At 44.1% G+C, this 19,071-nt stretch overlaps 1 protein-coding gene and 1 long non-coding RNA gene across 10 annotated transcripts in view; one reads left to right on the top strand and one right to left on the bottom strand.

Moving 5' to 3' along the window:
• LOC114020504 overlaps positions 1–19,071 on the top strand; it is a 92,923-nt gene that overhangs the window by 15,230 nt on the left and 58,622 nt on the right. For 3 of the 9 annotated variants that reach the window (XR_006288922.1, XR_006288921.1, XR_006288925.1), the window contains exons 3-4: positions 7,500–7,984; positions 8,634–9,043. The exons of 1 other annotated variant lie outside the window; for it this stretch is intronic. This is a non-coding gene — a long non-coding RNA (uncharacterized LOC114020504). Of the gene's footprint in view, positions 1–2,726; positions 2,786–7,499; positions 7,985–8,633; positions 9,049–19,071 lie in introns of those variants that run through there. 5 more of the 9 variants (XR_006288920.1, XR_006288924.1, XR_006288918.1 and 2 more) reach the window with 4 other exon arrangements.
• BFSP2 (beaded filament structural protein 2) overlaps positions 624–19,071 on the bottom strand; it is a 35,198-nt gene continuing 16,750 nt past the window's right edge. Inside the window, exons 3-6 of the mRNA XM_007064310.3 lie at positions 16,866–17,022; positions 13,624–13,785; positions 2,116–2,247; positions 624–959 (exon numbers count right to left, since the gene is read on the bottom strand). Of these exons, the coding sequence (XP_007064372.2) occupies positions 687–959; positions 2,116–2,247; positions 13,624–13,785; positions 16,866–17,022 (724 nt within the window). The 3' untranslated portion in view covers positions 624–686. The remainder of the gene's footprint in view (positions 960–2,115; positions 2,248–13,623; positions 13,786–16,865; positions 17,023–19,071) is intronic.

Consider the following 19,071-nt stretch of genomic DNA (forward strand, 5'->3'; position numbering starts at 1 on the left):
AGTGGTGTTGAGACTCTGTGTACCAAATGAAGTGCTGTAACGCTACTCTGTCTGTTTGGGCCCCCATAGCGTTGTTGGCCCTGGAGTGACTGCACCAATTTCACCTTTGTAGCTATGCCACTGTCTAGCAAAGTATGTAAGCAGGTGCTGACCTTTAAGCATGTGAATAATCCTGTTGACTTCAATGGGACTACTCATGCTTAAAAGTAAATGTGTTCAAGTATTTTACTGGATCATGGCCTAAATCATGTTTTCTGTTCTGTAGAGAGGATGAGGCCTTCCCCAAGAGCCCAGCCTGAGTGGCTGCTCTTTATACTGGGTGGGAGGGGAGTCTAAGGAAGGGAATCATGTTCCCAACATATGAAGCAGCTTCACAGCTGCTTTACAGCAGTTAATGTAGCTTTGAGGCTGTCACAGTTTCTTTATCTCTTATGTCTCAGTGCTTTGGGAAATGAAGGCTCATTGATCCACTGGCCCTGGTCTACTCCTCCCCTGCCCTGCTCTCTCACTACTGGCACCTAATGCAAAGCACTAGGAACCTATGCAGAGTTGGACTTGAGGTGTACATCCCCTGTACAGCTTCTTCAAATCTAGCTACCTATGCACACTTCTCAGTGGACCATGCCAGTTCTGTTGTCTCTGGGGATCTCAGCGCATACCCACAGTGCACAAGGTTATTATTCATGTTATTCACAAGTTCTGTGTTCATGACATACTCTCCATTTTAAAAAGAAATACCTTCTTTCTTCTGCATCCAGAAGACAGTGATATGCAGCGATATCCTTCTCCAGCTGTATTTTGTTGGACAGCAGAGTTTCACGATCCCTCTGCTGCTGCTCAGTTTCTGCTCTGATTTCTCGCACCTCTGCCTCTAGCTTGGTAATGACAGAGCCTAGGTTCTGAAGTTCAATGTCATGCCAGTGCTTAGCATCATACAATGAGTTCTCCAGACCCCTTTTCTACATGAAACATTAATTATAACACTCAGAACAGAGTCATAACTTCAGATAATCTTTGTAGTAGTGTTTCAGCTAGACTTCAGTGAACGGTTTGTGTGGGAAATTTGAAACCGCCCTAATCCTTTGCATTTGAATCTGCTGAAATGGAGACCCCAATATACTGGGCGTTCTGTTCATTACATATTTGTATTGTATCTGTGCATTGTGGCAGTGTGGACTGATGAACTGTTTTGTCTGAGGCTATCTCAGAGTTTTTCAAACTGTGGGGCTTGTCCCCCCTACAGGAGCATGGAGGAACTGTGCGGGAGGGCGAGTGGTGACGCCAGGTGGCTTGTGCCAGCCCCCCACAGCGGAGCCTGGACCAGCCCCCATGGGGGAGTGGGGAGGGAGCATTAGCTCTACCCCCAACCCACCTCAGTGGGCCACCCAGCCTGTGGGTCAGGTTCAACATCCGCTGAGGCTGTGCAGATTTCTGCTTGTGGCAGCCTCCATGCCCAGCCCTGGCTCCACTCCCAGAGACCTTCTCAGGCTCTTCCCCCCCCCACCCTGAAAACCCAAGAGGGGAGGGGCAGAGGGGCAGGTATTGGCCTTCCCTAGCAGCACTGCCTGGCTGCAAAGTAGAAGCAGCCTGCTTCTGAGGAAGCCTTGGCTGTGCGATTGCTAAGTATCTGTGTATTTCAAACTTACAGGTGTAGGTAATTTACTTCAAGTTGTGTTAAGGCCTCTGTTAGGTTTATTAGAAGGCTATCAAGCATACTTTTTCATGTATCTATTTTTTTCTGAGTTGGGGGGTACAACCAAAATTATAACTCAAAGGGGGTGCTCAGCTCAAAAAGTTTGCAAACCGTTGGTTTATCTGGTTATAAGGCACTAAAAATTGCTTAATATATGTTGTGCTCTATAACACTATGTACCCAATAATCTCATTGAGGTTTACAAATGTTAATGAATTAAAAGTGTTGAGGGATAAAATTTCAGAGCCTGATTTTTATAAGTGCTGGGCACCCACAACACCAGTTTAATCAATGGGAGTGCGGGCGTATAGGGATTTATTCTCACCAGGCGCATCAAGATGAGAATATGCCCTAGAAAAGCATACTGAATTTTGAGTATATTCCAGTGAGTATACACCAGTTCTAAATCGATAGCTACTTACCAGAGTTCTTAAAGATTCAGTCTCTGCTTGCAGACTCTGTATTTTGCAGGCTGTTTCATGGAACTCTGTTCTCAGGGATTCCACCAGTTCTTCCTCTTGGGTTTGTACAGCAGGTGCCGATTCTGTGGCTTGCTGACAACAGGTAATAGTTGTCAGTCACAAAATTCTTTATTAATAATAATAATAAAAAATAATTTACATTCCTTCCATCCAGTAATGAAAGTAGTCTTTTGCAATTTGAGGCTACTCAGATTTTAAATCTGTCATTTATATTTTAAATTCCTTTAACAGTTTTGGATACTTTTAAGAACATAACCACCACATTTTCTGTATATATATTGTAAAATTGGTCTATGCATACATGTATCCAAGGATACATACATATATTCCCATCAGCATGGTGCTTAGTGTTCATATAAATACATTAGAAGTGACCTGCAAAGAGAAAAATGGGGTTCTGCACTTTTTCCTCTTTATAATGTATTATATAATGAAAGTTTTGGTGGGTTTTTTTCAAGAAAGTTTTGTGGAATCCCCCCCCCCCCTTTCATTTTATATTAGAAATCCACAGCTCTTCAACTCTTGTCTTTTTTTTTTTTTTTTAATGGAAGATTGTAGGGTTCATAGAAGACTGAAGAACTAATAGGATTACAACATCAAGACCAATGAAGTAAAACCTGATTAATGAAGAGGGGAAATTATTATTCAGATACACCTCTACCCCGATATAACACGAATTAGGATATAACACGGTAAAGCAGCGCTCCGGTGGAGGAAAGCAAGTTCAGTATAACGCGGTTTCACCTATAACGCAGTAAGATTTTTTGGCTCCCGAGGACAGTGTTACATCAGGGCAGAGGTGTAATTTCATACTTTATATTTTGTTTTTTTAACACCTGTTTAACTCAAGCTCCCTAGAAATAGGCAACGGAAAATACTTTTATGAAAGATTAAACATGACTGCCTCTTTTAGTAAGGGAGAGACAAGATGGGTAAAGTAATATCTTTTATTGGACCAACTTTTGTTGGTGAAAGACACAAACTTTCGAGCTACACAGAGCTCTTGTTCAGGACTGGGAAAGGTCAAAGGTCAAAAGAGCTCCAAGTCTGCATCGAGCAAACATAAGATTTGATTTTCCTGATATTTCTCAGAAAAAACAAGTAGGAAAAATCTCTCTTCTCTGGGGCAAAACAAACATTCAAACCCTCTTTTTCACATCTCAAAACCAAAAAAAGAACTCGGGCCCCACTTCCTCCTCCCTTTCAGGTCATTTTTATTACTAGTTTATGTAGAGTACTTTGGGTTCACACTGAATGCTCAGCCTAGCGCTATCCCACTTTGTGGCCTATTTTCTGACCACATAATCTTTTACCATGAAGGTAATATAACATTTAAATACATCTGGAATTTCATATGCTAATATTGGGAATGCATAGATACAGATACACAAATAGTAGGGTGTGGGCAGTTATATAGCTCAACTTATTTGTTACAGGATTTGACTCTTATTATCTCCATTGTAAAGAAATTTAAAAACCAATCTTAGTCCATATGGGTGAAATTCTTCCATGTGCAGAAGGTCAGCAAAGACACATTCATCATTTAAGTCCCAAGTAAGCCCTCAAAATCGGGCTTACATAGGACTTAAGTAATGCATTGTGCTGCATTGTAAAGGGGTGAATTCTGCTCTGACTAGATTTTGCTTATTAGACATAGTCGTGAGTAGCAGATGGTGCAGAGCCACATTGCCCAGAGGCATTTTAGGGAGGGATTGTACCTCCAAGAAATACAATCTCCCCCTGAACTACCTGATGAACTCCTGGTGTATATGGTCCTCACACCTGTGGAATAATTTGCACTTCTAGGGATGCACAGAGAGATCCATCCCTATGCTTCTACAGAGACTGCAAATCTCCTTATCCCTTGTATGAGGTGCATGGAGGAGGGAGGTATCCTAGTGTCCTCGCCACTGGGCATCAGCACAAGGGCCACTCACAATCTGACCCTAAGCCTGATGTGATTATTTTTGTGTCCTCCTGCTTTTATTCTTCCTGCACTTGTGCAGTTGTACCGAGGGGAGAGTGTACACCAAATTCCTTGTGCCTGGAGGCATTTGGGTGAGGGAGGATGGGACAGGATTTCTTTCTAAGTGCATGTTGCTATATTTTTGAAGTTCCTAGATAACCGTTTGATTTTAGGACGGTCTGTGCTATTTCTCTGCATTGTGCACTGTTCAGAAGTCTGGAAGCTGAGTTAATTTGTTTTTCATAGAATTAAAATAACGATTAAAATAGAATAATGAAACATCTGGAAGACGATAGATCTGATAGTCTAATCAGCATGGTTTCTGCAAAGGGAAATCATGTCTCACTAATCTCTCAGAATTCTTTGAACATGTCAGTAAAGTAGTGGATAAAGGAATCGTGATTCATGTAGACTTTCAAAAGGTCTTTCACAAGGTGTCTCATAGGAGGCTATGAAAGAAACTAAGTAGTCATGAGGTGACAGGTAAACTAGCTAATAGGAAACAAAGATAGCATTAAATGGTCAGTTATCATCATGACAAAAGTCTAACAGCAGGATGCCTCAAGGTTCTGTACAAGGTCCCATGTTGTTAATAACCTTGAGGGGGGTGTATGTGAAGAGAGAGATGGCCAGTTTGGCAGGTGACACAAAGTTTTTTAGTTTAGTGAGGAACTTCAGAGGGACCTAACCAAGCTAGGAGAATGAGCAACACTGTGGTAAATGAAGTTCAATGTTGATAAATGGCAAAGTGGTGCATTTGGAGGGAAATATTTAAAAAGCTTATATACCGTTTTAAGATATAAATTAACTGTCAGCTCAGGATAGGAATCTGAGCATCATTGTAGACAAGTCAATGAAGACTTCAGCTGCACATTGAGCCAGATTTTTAAAGATGTTTGGGCACCTATGGCACATTTGAAAATCCCACCAAGTGCTTATTAACATCTTTACATGCATAAATACCTTTACAAATCTGACCCGATATGCAGCTGTGGTCAGAAAAGCAAAGATGATGTTAGGATGCATGTAGAATAATACAGAACATATTGTAATGATGTTATACATAAATGAAAGGTGTGGCCTCATCTAGATAACTGTATACAGTACTGGTCACCCCATCTCTAAAGAGAGATTGTAGAATTAAAGGGAATTCAGAGAAGGGCAATGAAAATTATTTGGGTCTGGAAAAATTCTCATGTGAACAGCGATTGAAAAGAGTGGGATTGTTTATTTAGAAAGGAGATGAAGAAGGGACATGTTAAAAGTATACTAACATAATTGTATAGATAAGGTAGATTGTTCTGTTTTCATAATAACATAAATTCATTCATTGAATTCAATGAAATAGAAAGGTGGAAAATTCAGAATTGATCAAAGAAAATACTTATTCACACAATGAATGATTAGACAATGGAACCTGCTGCCACAGGATGTTATTGAGACTAAGAATTTAACACAATTCAAAAGGAGATGGGACGTTTACATGGATAACAAGAGTTGTTATAGTTACTGCTGACAAATTCTGGAAGAGATATTAAAACATCATGTTTCAGGGTTTAAGCCACTCTCTAACAATACATAAGAGATTTGGCAGAGGTCTAATGTTGGGCATAGATTACCCCACATCTGCTTCATGCAAAGCTGCTTACACCTTTCTGTGAACTTGTGGTGCTGGTCTTGGATCAAGACAGGATATGGGACTAGATGGACCACAGGTCTGATCCAATATGCAATTTTTTTATGTTTTCTAAGTAACAGGTAAGGATCAAATTCCAGGCAAGATAATGGAGCAGCTAATATGGCACTTAATAAAGAACTAAAGGAGGGTAATGAAATTAATGCATATCAGGGGTTTATGGAAAATAGATCCTGTCAAACTAATTTGATATCTGTTTTTGATGAAGATTACCGGTTTGGTTGATAAAGGTAATGGTGTTGACGTAATGTACTTAAATTTCTGTAAGGTGTTTGAGTTGGTGCCACATAACATTTTGACTAAAAAACAAAACGATATAAAATTAACAGGGCACACATTAAATGGATTAAAAATTGGCTAACTGATAGGTCTCAACATATAATTGTAAACAGGAAATCATCATTGAGCAGGTCTGTTTCCAGTGGGGTCTAGCAGGGATTGGTTCTCAGCCCAATGCTATTTAATATTTTTATCAGTGACCTAGAAGAAAACATAAGGTCATCACTTATAAAATTTGCAGATGACACAAAAATTGGGAGAGTGGTAAACAATGAAGAGGACAGGTCACTGATTCAGAGTGATCTGGATGGCTTGGTAAACTGGGTGCAAGCAAAAAATATGCATTTTAACCTGGCTAAATGTAAGCGTATATATCTAAGAACAAAGAATGTAGGCCATACTTACAGAATGTGGGATTCTATCGTGGGGTGTAGTGACTGAAAAAAGATTTGGGGTAATCAGCTGAACATGAGCTCCCAGTGTGACACTATGGCCAAAAGAGCTAATGCGATCCTGGGATGCATAAATGGGAATCTTGAGGAGGAATAGAGATGATATTTTACCTGTATATTTGGCAATGGTCAGACTGCTGCTGAAATACTGTGTCCATTTCTGGTTCTCACAGTTCAAGAAGGATGTTGATAAATTGGAGAGGGTTCAGAGATAAGCAATGAGAATGATTAAAGGATTAGAAAATATGCCTGATAGTGATAGACTCAATCTGTTTAGTTTAACAAAGAGAAGGGGTGACTTGAATACAGTCTATAAGCATCTACATGGGGAACAAATATTTAATAACGATCCAGTGACTGGAAGTTGGAGCTAGACACATTCAGACTGGAATAAGGCATACATTTTTAATAGGGAGAAAAATTAACCATTGAAGCAATTTACCCAAGATTGGATGTTTTTCTAAAAGATCTGCTCTGGGAATCATATTGGGGTAGTTCTATGGCCTGTATTATACAGGTGGTCAGTCTAGATGATCACAGTGGTCCCTTCTGGGCTTGGAATCTCTGAATCTATGGGCTTGTCTACACTGGCAAGTTTTATTGCCTTTTGGCGACAAAACAGCAATAATGTACACTCTACAATGGGACTTTTGTCGAAAAAAGCTCTGTTTTGGCAACAAAAAACTTCCACCCCTACAAGAGACTTTTGTCTCCCCCCCCCCCCCCGCCCTTTATTGTCGACAAACAGCAAATGTAAACACCACGCTTTTTTTTTTTAATTTATTTTATTGGCCTCCAGAAAGTGTCCCACAATTCCCATGCTGCTGCTCTTGTCAGTGGTTTGAACTCCGCTGCCTGGCAGTCAACCCACCCCTCCCCCTTGCAAGCCCCGGGAATTTTAAATCTAATTTCCTGCTTGCTGGCTTCCCAGGTGAGCATGGCTGGCTACTGCACCAAATGCGCTCCTGCTTGGACCACCGCTGAGCTTTTGGATCTGATCAGCATATGGGGAGAGGAGTTTGTTCAGTCGCAGCTGCGATTGACCCGTAGGAATCGGGACACATATGGGCATATTTCTCGAGGCTTGTGCGAAAAGGACTATGATCGGGACATGCAGCAGTGCAGAGCGAAGATAAAGGCGTACCCATAAGGCTCGGGAGGCAAACCATCGCTCCAAACCTAAGACCTGCTGAATGCTATCCTCGGTGGTGATCCCACCTCCATCGCAGATTGCCCCGTGGATACTTCGGAGGCAGCAGAAAGAGGGGTAACCCGGAGGCTGAAATTCTGGATGAAAAGTGGAGCTAGAAGAGGATGTGGAGCTCCCAGTGGGGCTGCCCGGTGGGGCAGGCAGCCAGGAACTTTTCTCCACTTCAGAACTGCTCTGCGGGGAGCAGGAAACAGATGAGACGCTGGGTAAGTTGCTGTGGCTTGTGTAGGGAATCAAAAAGTGAGAGGCAGGTAGTGTTTTCTGTAAGCTGGACATGGCCCTGTGTAGCTAATCTGTATGGCCAAGCAGGGTGTTGATGGACATGGAGACCTGCAGGGAATCCTCCAGAGAGAAGCTCTGGAAAGTTTCCAAGAGGTATTTGTTAATCCTCTGCCACAGATTCCAAGGGATTGCAGCCTTGTTAGTTCCCCCATTGTAGGAAACTGCACCATGCCATTTAGCAATCACTGGAGCTGTGACCAAAGCGGCACGTAGTTGAGCTGCATGTAGACAGGGTTGAAAGCCACAAGCATGCAGTAGTTGTGCCCTGGTTTCCCTGCTTACCTGCAGCAGCGAGATGTCAGCCAGCAGGTTGGCTGCCTGTGAAAAAGTATGTGATAATTTTAGAATGAGTTCCCTGCAAAGCTGCCATGCAAGCCGTGACCATTTTGTCCATACTCACAACTGCCTTCCCCCCACTCCCGACACTCACCATGGTTGAGGTGCTTGTGGAGCTGTGTGCCTGCCTAGAATCAGTAAGAAAGTGATAGCTACAAGTTGCAAAAGGCCCTGGTTACTGAAATGTTTCAATCATTTGCTGGAATGTAACACTCCTCTTCTGTGAATTGTCCACAGTGCCCGAGACCTTGAGGAACACACCACACACCCCTGCCGACCAGCTTTGGCAGATAAGGAAGAAGCTGAGATGCAGCAAAGAAGACACATTCTGGGAGGTGCTGCAGCATGATGAGAGACAGGCCAAGGACAGAAAAGAGAATGCAGCATTTGCTAGGCAAGCAACAGAGCGGATGATAAAAGTGATGGAGGATCAGACAGAGGTGCTCAAGTTTTGGTACAGCTGCAGACTGAGCAGATCCCTGGTCGATCTCCCCTGCAGCACATGCGGATGCACCGTTCTTTGCCAACCCCACCCCCTCTATGCTCTCACATTCCTTTTCACTTCACAGCCCTCCTCTGAGTTTCCCCATCACTCCACCCCCTCTCACAGCTGGAGCTACACACAGTTGTGAGGTTTTACCCTTTTTAACAATAAATAAAGGCTAAGCTATTTAGTGGTACAGCATTTTTATTCTGTGCTCTACAAAAGCATATAGCAATCAATTCAGTCTCGGGAACAGGCTTCTAAATCATTTTGTTGCATGGATCTTGGGCCCCAAAATTGTACATGGATGCACCAGGGAAGCAACTCCAAGCAGACAGGTGTTAGTGCCCCTCATTGTCAAAGTGCTTCCTCAAAGCCTCTCCGATGTTAATAGCAGCCGTCTGGGCTCCTCTGACAGCCCTAGCATCTGGCTGTTCAAACTGCGCAGCCAGGCGCTCTGCCTCAGTGCTCCACACCTGAGCAAACATTTCACCCTTAGATTCACACAGATTATGCAGAGTGCAGCACGCGGCTATGACCGCAGGAATATTATCCTCGGTAAGGTCTAGCTTGCAATTGAGACACCTCCAGCGAGTTTTCAAATGGCCAAAGGCGCATTTGACTACCACGCGGCACCTGCTCAGCCTGTTGTTAAACGCTCCTTGCTACTGACAGGTGTCCTGTGTAAGGTTTCATGAGCCAGGGCTGTAAAGGGTAAACCAGGTCTCCCAGGATTCCTATGGGCATTTCCACTCCCCCACTGTGATCTTGTGGTCTGGAAAGAAATTCCCCGCCTGCAGCTTTCTGTACAGGCCACTGTTCCTGAGGATGCATGCGTCATGCACCTTTCCAGAGCAGCCTGCACTGATGTCCGCCTGCAACACCATGGAGAAGTATCCCTTCCTATTGATGTATTCTGAGGCAAGTGGTCTGGCACTAAAATTGAAATGTGTGTGCCATCAATTGCCCTGCCACCGTTAGGGAAACCCATCTCTGCAAAGCCATCCACTATTTAATGCACATTTCTCAGAGTCATGGTCCTCCGCAGCAGGATGCGATTTATTGCCCTGGACACTTGGAATAATGTAGACTTCCCCACTCCAAATTGATTTGCAGCTGACCAGTAGCAGTGTGGATTCGCCAGCTTCCACAGGACAGCTCTCATTCTGGTGTCCTCCAGCTCAGCACATAGCTACAGGAAGGTTGCTTTAGGCATCTGAAAGTTATGTATCCACTGGTCTTCATCCCACACCTCCATGACAATGCGATCCCACCAATCAGTGCTTGTTTCCCTAGTCCAAAAGCGACGGTCTACCATATGCAGCTGCTCTGTGAATGCCAAAAGCACGGATAAGTTGCTGCTATCCATATCACACTTGGGCGCCTTCGGTTCATCCTCTGTCAGTAACTTTGCGAGTAACTCTACTGCCATACATGATATCCTCATGACAGTTAACAGTGCATAGGAGAGAAGTGCAGGATCCATCCTCTCTCACTGCAGATGCTGGCCTGCACTACAAAGACTGACAGTTGGAAAAATGGCGCGAAAGGAAGCCAGAAACCGTTGGAGGGCTGGGACACAAAGCGGTGCATGAAGGGACATTTTGCACGTCCCAGGATGCGCTGCGCTCCGTTTCCACCTTCCCACAACACCTAGCGAAAGATGGTGTCACCAAGCACTGTGGGATACATACCCACAGTGCATTGCCCATGCTGTCGACAATGGTGCCCTGAATGTGGACATGGTCTGTCGACAGAGAGAGCAAATGTAGACTTGCTTTGATGACTTTGCTTTTGTCGATTTTTTTCGTGTTGACGTTAGTTTCATCGACAAAACTTGCCAGGGTAGACAAGCCCTATGAAAAGTTGGGTATGTGTCAAAAGTCCCCTTTGCATGTGACACCTCTGCACAGTTGAAGTGCTGGTTGTTAGTAGAGGCTATAATAAATTTCTGTTTTTTAAATAGGAAAGAGTGAGAGGATCAACTTCCACATGAGGATGAGGAATAAGTGGGGAGAGGGGACTGAAGGAATTGGTTTCTCGTAGGCAGTTATCACACTCCTAAAAACATGTAGTGGGCCACATCCTCAACAAAGGTAATTTGATGTAGTGCCATTGACTTCAGTTGGGATAGGGTAGGCCAATTTAAGCCATCTGAGGATCTGGCTTACATAAGATCAGCTCTGTGAAAGATTTGCTTAACAAGATTTGAAGTGTAAGGATTTGATGAAAAATCTCCTGGATAAACTCATTTTTTTAGGTTCTTATATGGCTACCATCACCCTGGTGTCATTGTTGAAATCAAGGGATCATAGGCGCCGACTTTTTAATGTGCTGGGCTCTTCCCGAGGCCCCACCACCATTCCACCTCTTCTCCCAAGGCCCCCCACGCCTCTTCCGGCCCCATTCCATCCCCTTCCCTGCACACGACCTATACTCACTCCTTCCCCCTCCCCCCCAACGCCTCCTGCATGCCGCGGATCAGCTGATCCACTGTGGGTGGGAGGTGCTGGGGGGTAGGTGGAGGTGCTGATTGCGAGGTCTGTGGGTGGGAGGCACTGGGGGGAGGGGGAGGCGCTGATAGGGGGGCTGCTGCACCCACCATTTTTTTTTCCATGGGTGCTCAAGCCCTGGAGCACCCATGAAGTCGGTGCCTATGCAAGGGATGTTTCTTTCTTATCTATAAAATAGTAACATTCTTTAAATTTAAATACTTTTTACAGAGACAGGCTGGACCTCAGATTCCTCTTTCCTTTCATTTTGCTGTCCTCCTTATCCCCCCACCCCTTTTGCACCCTCTATTTTTGTAGCAGCTCCGCATCGTAAACCTGATGGGGACTATGTCTTTTTCTAAGTATTTCTGCAGCACAGCTGCAATCGTGATTTTACTGTGCTCTGTTTCAATAGTCAATGGAGAGTGAGATGGCTGTAAAAATGTAGGATTATGCGCTGAGCTTGATACTGCAAAACTGCAATATTACTTACCTAAGGTAGCTGTTTCCCCCACCTCCATCCCCCCCAAATCATGATTCATTTTAGCAGAGGAAAAGCTGCAGTACATTTCAGTGATTTTAGTTGCATTGTATGCAAGATGGCTGTGTACTGAGACATGGTAGATGAAGCAAGAAGGTTGAGGGGGCAGCAAAATAGAATGACAATTTTAAGGAGGGATGAAGGTAAAGCGAAATCTAGGGGACAAGTTTCTTCTCCACACCTATAAATGGCTCTCCTTTTATGTGAAATCATATCACACAGTTATGGTCATTCCTAGTTGACAGCAGTCAAATCCTTCTGTTTGCTAGGATGTTGGGTGCTAGCCTATGTTTAATGGTCATGCATGTTTTTTCTTAAACGCTACCTTTTTATTTCCATCCCCAGCAAAGTAGTTGAGAAAGTGTGGCTTTTGACAAAAGATTTCATTCTTGAATCCTGTCGAGCAGTGGTTCTCAAACTTTTAGCAACCCAAGGACCCCCATTTTGATTTAAAATTTTTCGGGGACTCCCAAGCCCACCTGCTCAACCCTAGGCCCCGCCCTCACTTCACCCCTTCACCCAAGGTCTCACCCCACCTCTTCCTGTTCCCACTCGCTCTCCCCCACCCTCACTCACTTTCACCAGGCTGGGACAGGGTGTTGGAGTGCATGAGGGGGTGTAGGGTATGGGCTCTGGGAGGGAGTTTGGGTACGGGAGGGGGTGTGGGCTCTTGGAGGGAGTTGGGGTGCGGGATGGGGTGCAGGCTCCAGCCAGGCGATGCTTATGTCGGGCAGCTCCCGAAAGCAACCAGCACATCCCTCTGGCAGCGGCTCCTAGGCAGCTCCACAGGCGCTGCCCCTGCAGACAGGTGCCGCCGCCACAGCTTCCATTGGCTGAAGTTCCCAGCCAATGGGAGCTGCAGAATCTGTGCTTGGGGCGGGGGCAGCATGCAGAGACCCCCAGCCCCTCACCTCCCCCCCACCCCCAGGGGCCACAAGCACGTGCTGGTTGTTTCCAGGAGCGGTGCGGAGCGAGGGTAGACGCGGAGCCTGCCTTAGCTCCCCTGCGCCACCAGACTTTTAGTACCTGAAATCTCCTGGTTTGGCTTCAGTAGCCTCTGGGAGACAGAGCCTGATTCTGGGAGACTCCCAGCGAAACTGTGAGGGTTGGCAACCCTAGCTGATCAGCAGGGCCAGCGGCCCCAGACATGATTCTGCCCTGTCCCCATTCCTCCCCCTCCCTCCCAGTGCCTCCTGCACGCTGGGGAACAGCTGTTCCATGGTGTGCAGCAGGCGCTGGGAGGGAGGGGGAGGAGTTGAGGGAGGAAGGGGAAGGAGTTGATCAGCTGGGCCTGTGGACCCCTGGAGTACCCTCAGGGACTCCTAGGGGTTTGCAGACCCCAGTTTGAGAAACGCTGCTGTAGAGAACTAATTTTCTGCTTTAGCGTCTCTGCATTGGAAATGATAGGAAAGCAAAAATGTGTATAGACTCCCTTATTTTGCAATGAAAGCACTGATGTTTTAAAATGGATATAAATAGGGCCACTTTCCACCCTAAGTTACATCTATGCCACCCCAATGAAGTCAGTGGATTTGCATGAATGTTTCTTGGGATGAAGCTGGATCAAGGTTTCTTAGACTGTTATCACTCTTTGTTTCAAGAAAAAATATTTTAATGATTACCCCAGGGGACTAGAAAAAATATATTTTTCTTCAGTTGCAGTATCCATTGGTGTTGGAGACAGCTGCAGAGAACACTGTAGGTGCCTACCTTGGTATGAAGCAAGGCACCTGTCTCAACACGATTTTTCTCTATATCCTTCTCCCAGTGAATTCTGATTTTTTCCAGTATGTCATCTAGGCCAGTTCCAATAGGAGCTTCCAGTTCTTCCAGCTGTGATCCAGCAAGCTGATTGTATAACATCTTCACATCCTGAAAAAAACATACATATAAGAAAAAGGGTCAGCAGTCAGTTCCAGCTTTAGAGGATACTAAGGAGCACTTATGGTGCAATTCAGTTGTCTTGGTATGATGCAAACACATCTACAAAGCCATTATTTAAACTTTAGCTCTTGGGGCTATTGCAAGCTACTTAAAAGATCTGATTCTCCACTACTTTGCACCTTTTGTGGTCATTTACACTATTGCAAAGTGAATGCAGTGTGAGTGTAAAACACTGTCATTCTGTTTTGGTAGTATTGAACATTTTATCTGCACAGGAGTAAATGACTGTATAAGGTGCAAAGCAGTGGAGAAGCAGGCCCATTGTCTGTCCCGCTCTGTGGTGGGAATATTCCAACTAATCAACTCTTTCATATGATTTCCAAAGTATGGTGTGTTACAGGCACCTTTAGGATCCTTTCCAAGAGTATAGCACAGCCCCCAGCTGAAACCTGTCGCTGTATAAGCATGTGTGTGTATATATGTATAAATATACTGTGTCTCAGCTCAGAGGATCTGCATGCTTCTTGGATGTGAGGCTGGGATATGAAAGGAATAAAACTTCCTGGAAAAGTGTTTGTTCATCACTGCTTGGGAAAAACTATTTTGATGGCTGGTAACTGGCCAATTATTTAATATTTATTTTCTGCAGGCCAACTTCAAGCCACCTCTTTTACAAATGCTTGTACAAATATTTTTGAGCACTGTCACTTGTATGGGCACAAAAAAAAATGAGGTTTGCACATGTAGGCCTGAATTGTAGTCCTTTTACACCACCCTATTTACGTATACCGTTTCCATATACTGCTAGAACAGTGTGAATTGGTCTGTAAACAATATCACCTACAAGTGATGACCGTGCGGCGAATATGCGGGCAAGGGTATGTAAAGATGTATGTGCAAAAATGGAGGCTGGGTTGAGGTCCCTTTAATATAATCATTCTGTTCAACCGTTTCCTGGGATGGCATTTCCATGTGAAGATAAAGTACTTCTTCTGGGTTCATTTGTGACCTGCCTTATGTCCCTGCACTGGTAAATAATGGCGCATACGTCACAACCGTACTCCTCTGGGTACAGAAGGAGAACAGTTGCTACAGAGCCACTACTCCCTTCTAGGGCTGTCGATTAATCGCAGTTAACTCACATGATTAACTCAAAAAAGTAATTGTGATTAAAAAAAATGAATTGTGATTAGTCACTGTTTTAATCGCACTGTTAAACAACAGAATACCAATTGAAATGTATTAAATATTTTTTTTGCATTTTCAAATATATTGATTTCAATTACAACACAGAGTACAAAGTGTACAGTGCTCACTTTATAGTATTTTTATTACAAATATTTGCACTGTAAAAATAATAAACAAAATAAAAAGTATTTTTCAGTTCACCTCATACAAGCACTGTAGTGCAATCTCTTTATTGTGAAAGTGCAACTTACAAAAGTAGATTTTTTTTGTTACCTAATTGCACTCAAAAACAAAACAACATAAAACTTTAGAGCCTACAAGTCCACTCAGTCCTACTTCTTGTTCAGCCAATCGCTCAGACAAACAAGTTTGTTTACATTTGCTGGGAGATAATGCTGCCCGCTTCTTGTTTACGATGTCACCTGAAAGTGAGAACAGGCGTTCGCATGGCGTTTTTATAACCAGCATTGCAAGATACTTACGTGCCAGATGTGCTACAGATTCATATGTCCCTTCACGCTTCAACCAACAATCCAGAGGACATGCGTCCATGCTGACGACGGGTTCTGCTCAATAACGATCCAAAGCAATATGGACTGACGCATGTTCATTTTCATCATCTGAGTCAGATGCCACCAGCAGAAGTTTAACTTTCATGGTAAAGAGATTGCACTACGGTACTTATAGTAGGTAAATTGAAAATACTATTTCTTTTTACAGTGCAAATATTTGTAATCAAAAATAAATATAAAGTGAGCACTGTACACTTTGTATTCTGTGTTATAATTGAAATCAATATATTTGAAAAGTAGAAAACATCCATAAATATTTAATAAATCATATTCTATTATTGTTTAACAGTGCAATTAATCGCGATTAATTTTTTTTAACCGCTTGACAGCCTTACTCCCTTCCCTTCCCACCACACGTGGATGGGAAAGGGGCAGACTGAGACAGGGAGTGGATGGAGCCTTGGCTTGGTACAGCTGTGCCAGAATGGATGGGGAAGCAATCTAAAATTAGGTATAGGGCTGGTCCAGCTTACTTCCCCAGTGGAACAAGGAGAATGCAGATACTGAATTCTGACTCTCTTGAGGCACAGTTTGCTCCCTGTTCTGTTCCCTGGGCAGCACAACTATTCACTGCCCTTAAATGGGCCTTGTGGTAACTCTGCAATTTGTCTTCTGTCATTGAGGGTGCTTACTTGGGGTTAGATGCTGAAGCCTTTACTGGTATGACTAATCTTCACTAATTCAATTCCTGCTTAAGTCAATGAATAAGGATTGCAAAATTGGGCCCGTGGGTGGTCTGTTTTCTCAAGTAATTATGACTTGTTTCAATGATTTGTTGCTCAGAACAGATGGCGAAATTAAGAGTCTTGGGAATGGAGTGGCTTGCTAAGTATGGCACATTTAATGTAAAGTAATTTATGTACGTTATTTCAGAAGTTTGATGGTTTAAAGATGAAATGGGGCCAGATTCTTCTCTCAGTGGAATTTACTTTTTATTTACACTGGTGTGAATAAGAGGTGAATCAGGCCTCAAAGCACTGGGGATTTACACCTAATGAAGGTCCAGCCTCATAAATCATCTTGTGTGTTCATCGTGTTCAGTGTCATATGGAGTGAAGATAGTTCAGCTCTATTATATTTATCAGATGTCAAAAATGTGGAAAGTTGTATGTGGATAACTTTAATTAGGACGAGAAAGATGAGAGGTCTGTAAGCTAACAGAGAGAGAAATAGTAATAATTTTCAGATACATAACTATCATTTATTCTTGACAGAATTAGCTTTTTCGCTTCTGGTTAAGATAGTGTCATATTGACGTGACTTAAACAGACACATACAACCTATGCGTTGCACCCAGTCTTGACTTACTTCTTCATGATTCTTTGACAGCAGACCTAATTCTTCTTTCATGCTTTCTATCTGACGCTTCAGATCCATTTTAGTTAAATTAGCATCATCAATCACTTTATATAGGGAATTAATTTCATCTTCCACTGCCTTTCTGAATGGCTGCTCATTTTCATATCTGCAGAGAAAAACGTAGTAAGCATATGTGGGCAAACTTGCATATTGTAAATGATACTGTAGTAACCCTGGCCCCAGCATCAGCACCTGCTGTAGTTTTAGGATAGAGATACTATCAGGGCTAGGATGACCATACATCCCGTTTTGGCCGGGACAGTCCCTTTTTTAAGCTTTATTGGCAAAAGTGGCAAGTTGGCAAGAGCAAATGGGGCAAATGCCCACTTTTGTGGAAATAAAGCAGAGGTTGGAGGAATGTGTGAGGGAGCGCCAGCCCAGCACAGGGGGTAGGTAGTGCTTGGGCAAGCAGTGATGCCAGCCGCACGTGGGCAGCGTTCTGGGGCTGTGCACTCCTGCAGAGCAGCGCGGCAGAGTGTCTGGCTCCAGCCGGGCAGCGCGGCTGCCAGACATGCTGCTCTGAGCGGCATGGTAAGGGGGCCTGGGCAGGGGGTCCTGGGGGCAGTCAGGGGATAGGGAGCAGGGGGCGGTTGGATAGGTGTGGGAGTCCTGGGGTGCCTGTCAGGGGGCGGTTGGATGGGGCGGAGGTTATGGTTGGGGGGGCAGTCGGGGACGGGGACCAGGGTGGGTTGGATAGGTGTGGGCGGCCTGTCAGGGGGCAGGGGTGTGGATAGGGATTGGGGCAGTCAGGGGACAGGGAGCGGGGGGGTCGGATAGGGGGTGTGGTCCTGGGGGGGCAGTTAGGGGCGAGGGGTCCCAGGAGGGGTTGGTCAGGGGACAAGGAGCAGCGGTGTTGGATGGGTGGGAGGTTCTGAGGGGGACAGTCAGGGGGCGGGAAGTGGCAGGGATCGAATAGGGGGTGGGGGCCAGGCTGTTTGGGGAGGCACAGCCTTCCCTACTTGGCCCTCTAGATAGTTTTGCAACCCCAATGTGGCCCTCGGGCCAAAAAGGTTTGCCCACCCTGCTCTAGGGGCTGAGTTAGTGGATAAACCTGAGCTGGAGTAGGAGATGAGGTGATAAAATAAAAGAAGAACAGGAGAATAAAAGTAAGGGAGTTAGAAGGAAAATAGGAAAGCTTTCAGGTCAGGAGAAGCAGAAAAAAATAGAAGTGGGTATGTTAGCAGATACTATTAGAGAAGGGAAGTAGAGGGAAATAAAATCTGCAGACGTACTGGAGAGAAACTATCAAGGGAAAAGAACTGAAAGGAAATATAATTGGTGAAAAAGGGAATTGATCAAAAAGTTGTGTTAGGTGAAAATAGATTCTGAAAACAGTAAATGAGAAGCTCAACCACAAAGGACCTAAAGTAAATGAACAGAGAGAATGACTGAACATCTGTTGAAGGAATGCAATTTGAAGGCATCTAATGGCCAACTGAGAGCCACTAGGTGAAGAAACCCTGCGTGTGGATAAACTTGTTGAACAGAGGTACGGCCACAGGATCATCGAATCTAAGGAATACTACAAGTCGAAGTGAAGCAAAGGACAGCTAAAGTGGAGTTGGACTTACAACCCAGGAGAGGAAAAACTGATTATTCTCTGAAGTGACTCAGTATATTGTTGAGAAATTTATTTTGTTCTCGTTAATAAGGACACATTTGGTATTAACTGCACAAATTAAGGAAGAGTAGTGTGTACAAGCTTGCAAAGGTTAATGGATTAGTGGATTAACACTGCAAATTGTTGTCACAAACCGGATAGAAGGAGTTCAAAGCAAGAGGGTGACCATGTTAAAATAACATAAGTCAGTCAGGGGATAACTCAGGAGAAAGGACAACTGGTGGCAGGGCCCAACAGCCAGTCGCGCCAACACCACTGATCATGTCATATTTCTTTGGAGCTCCTTGGTTGTCTAAATTTTCTAGCTACAGTTTTGGGAGTAATGCTATTTCATTTGGAGAATTTAAAACCAATGCTCCAGTCAATGTTTAGACTGCATGGAGAAAACTGAGATTCTGACTGGGCAGTAAGTGGGTACAGCTGAAAAAGAAGTGAGTACATGGCTGAAAAATGAAAAAGGGACTGTAGAACAAATAGAAGATTAGGCTGTATGTTTGACAGTCGTACCTTGTCAGAATTGAAAGAGAGGTTCTT

This window comes from Chelonia mydas, chromosome 2, assembly GCF_015237465.2.
Source record: "Chelonia mydas isolate rCheMyd1 chromosome 2, rCheMyd1.pri.v2, whole genome shotgun sequence".
Taxonomy (NCBI): domain Eukaryota; kingdom Metazoa; phylum Chordata; order Testudines; family Cheloniidae; genus Chelonia; species Chelonia mydas.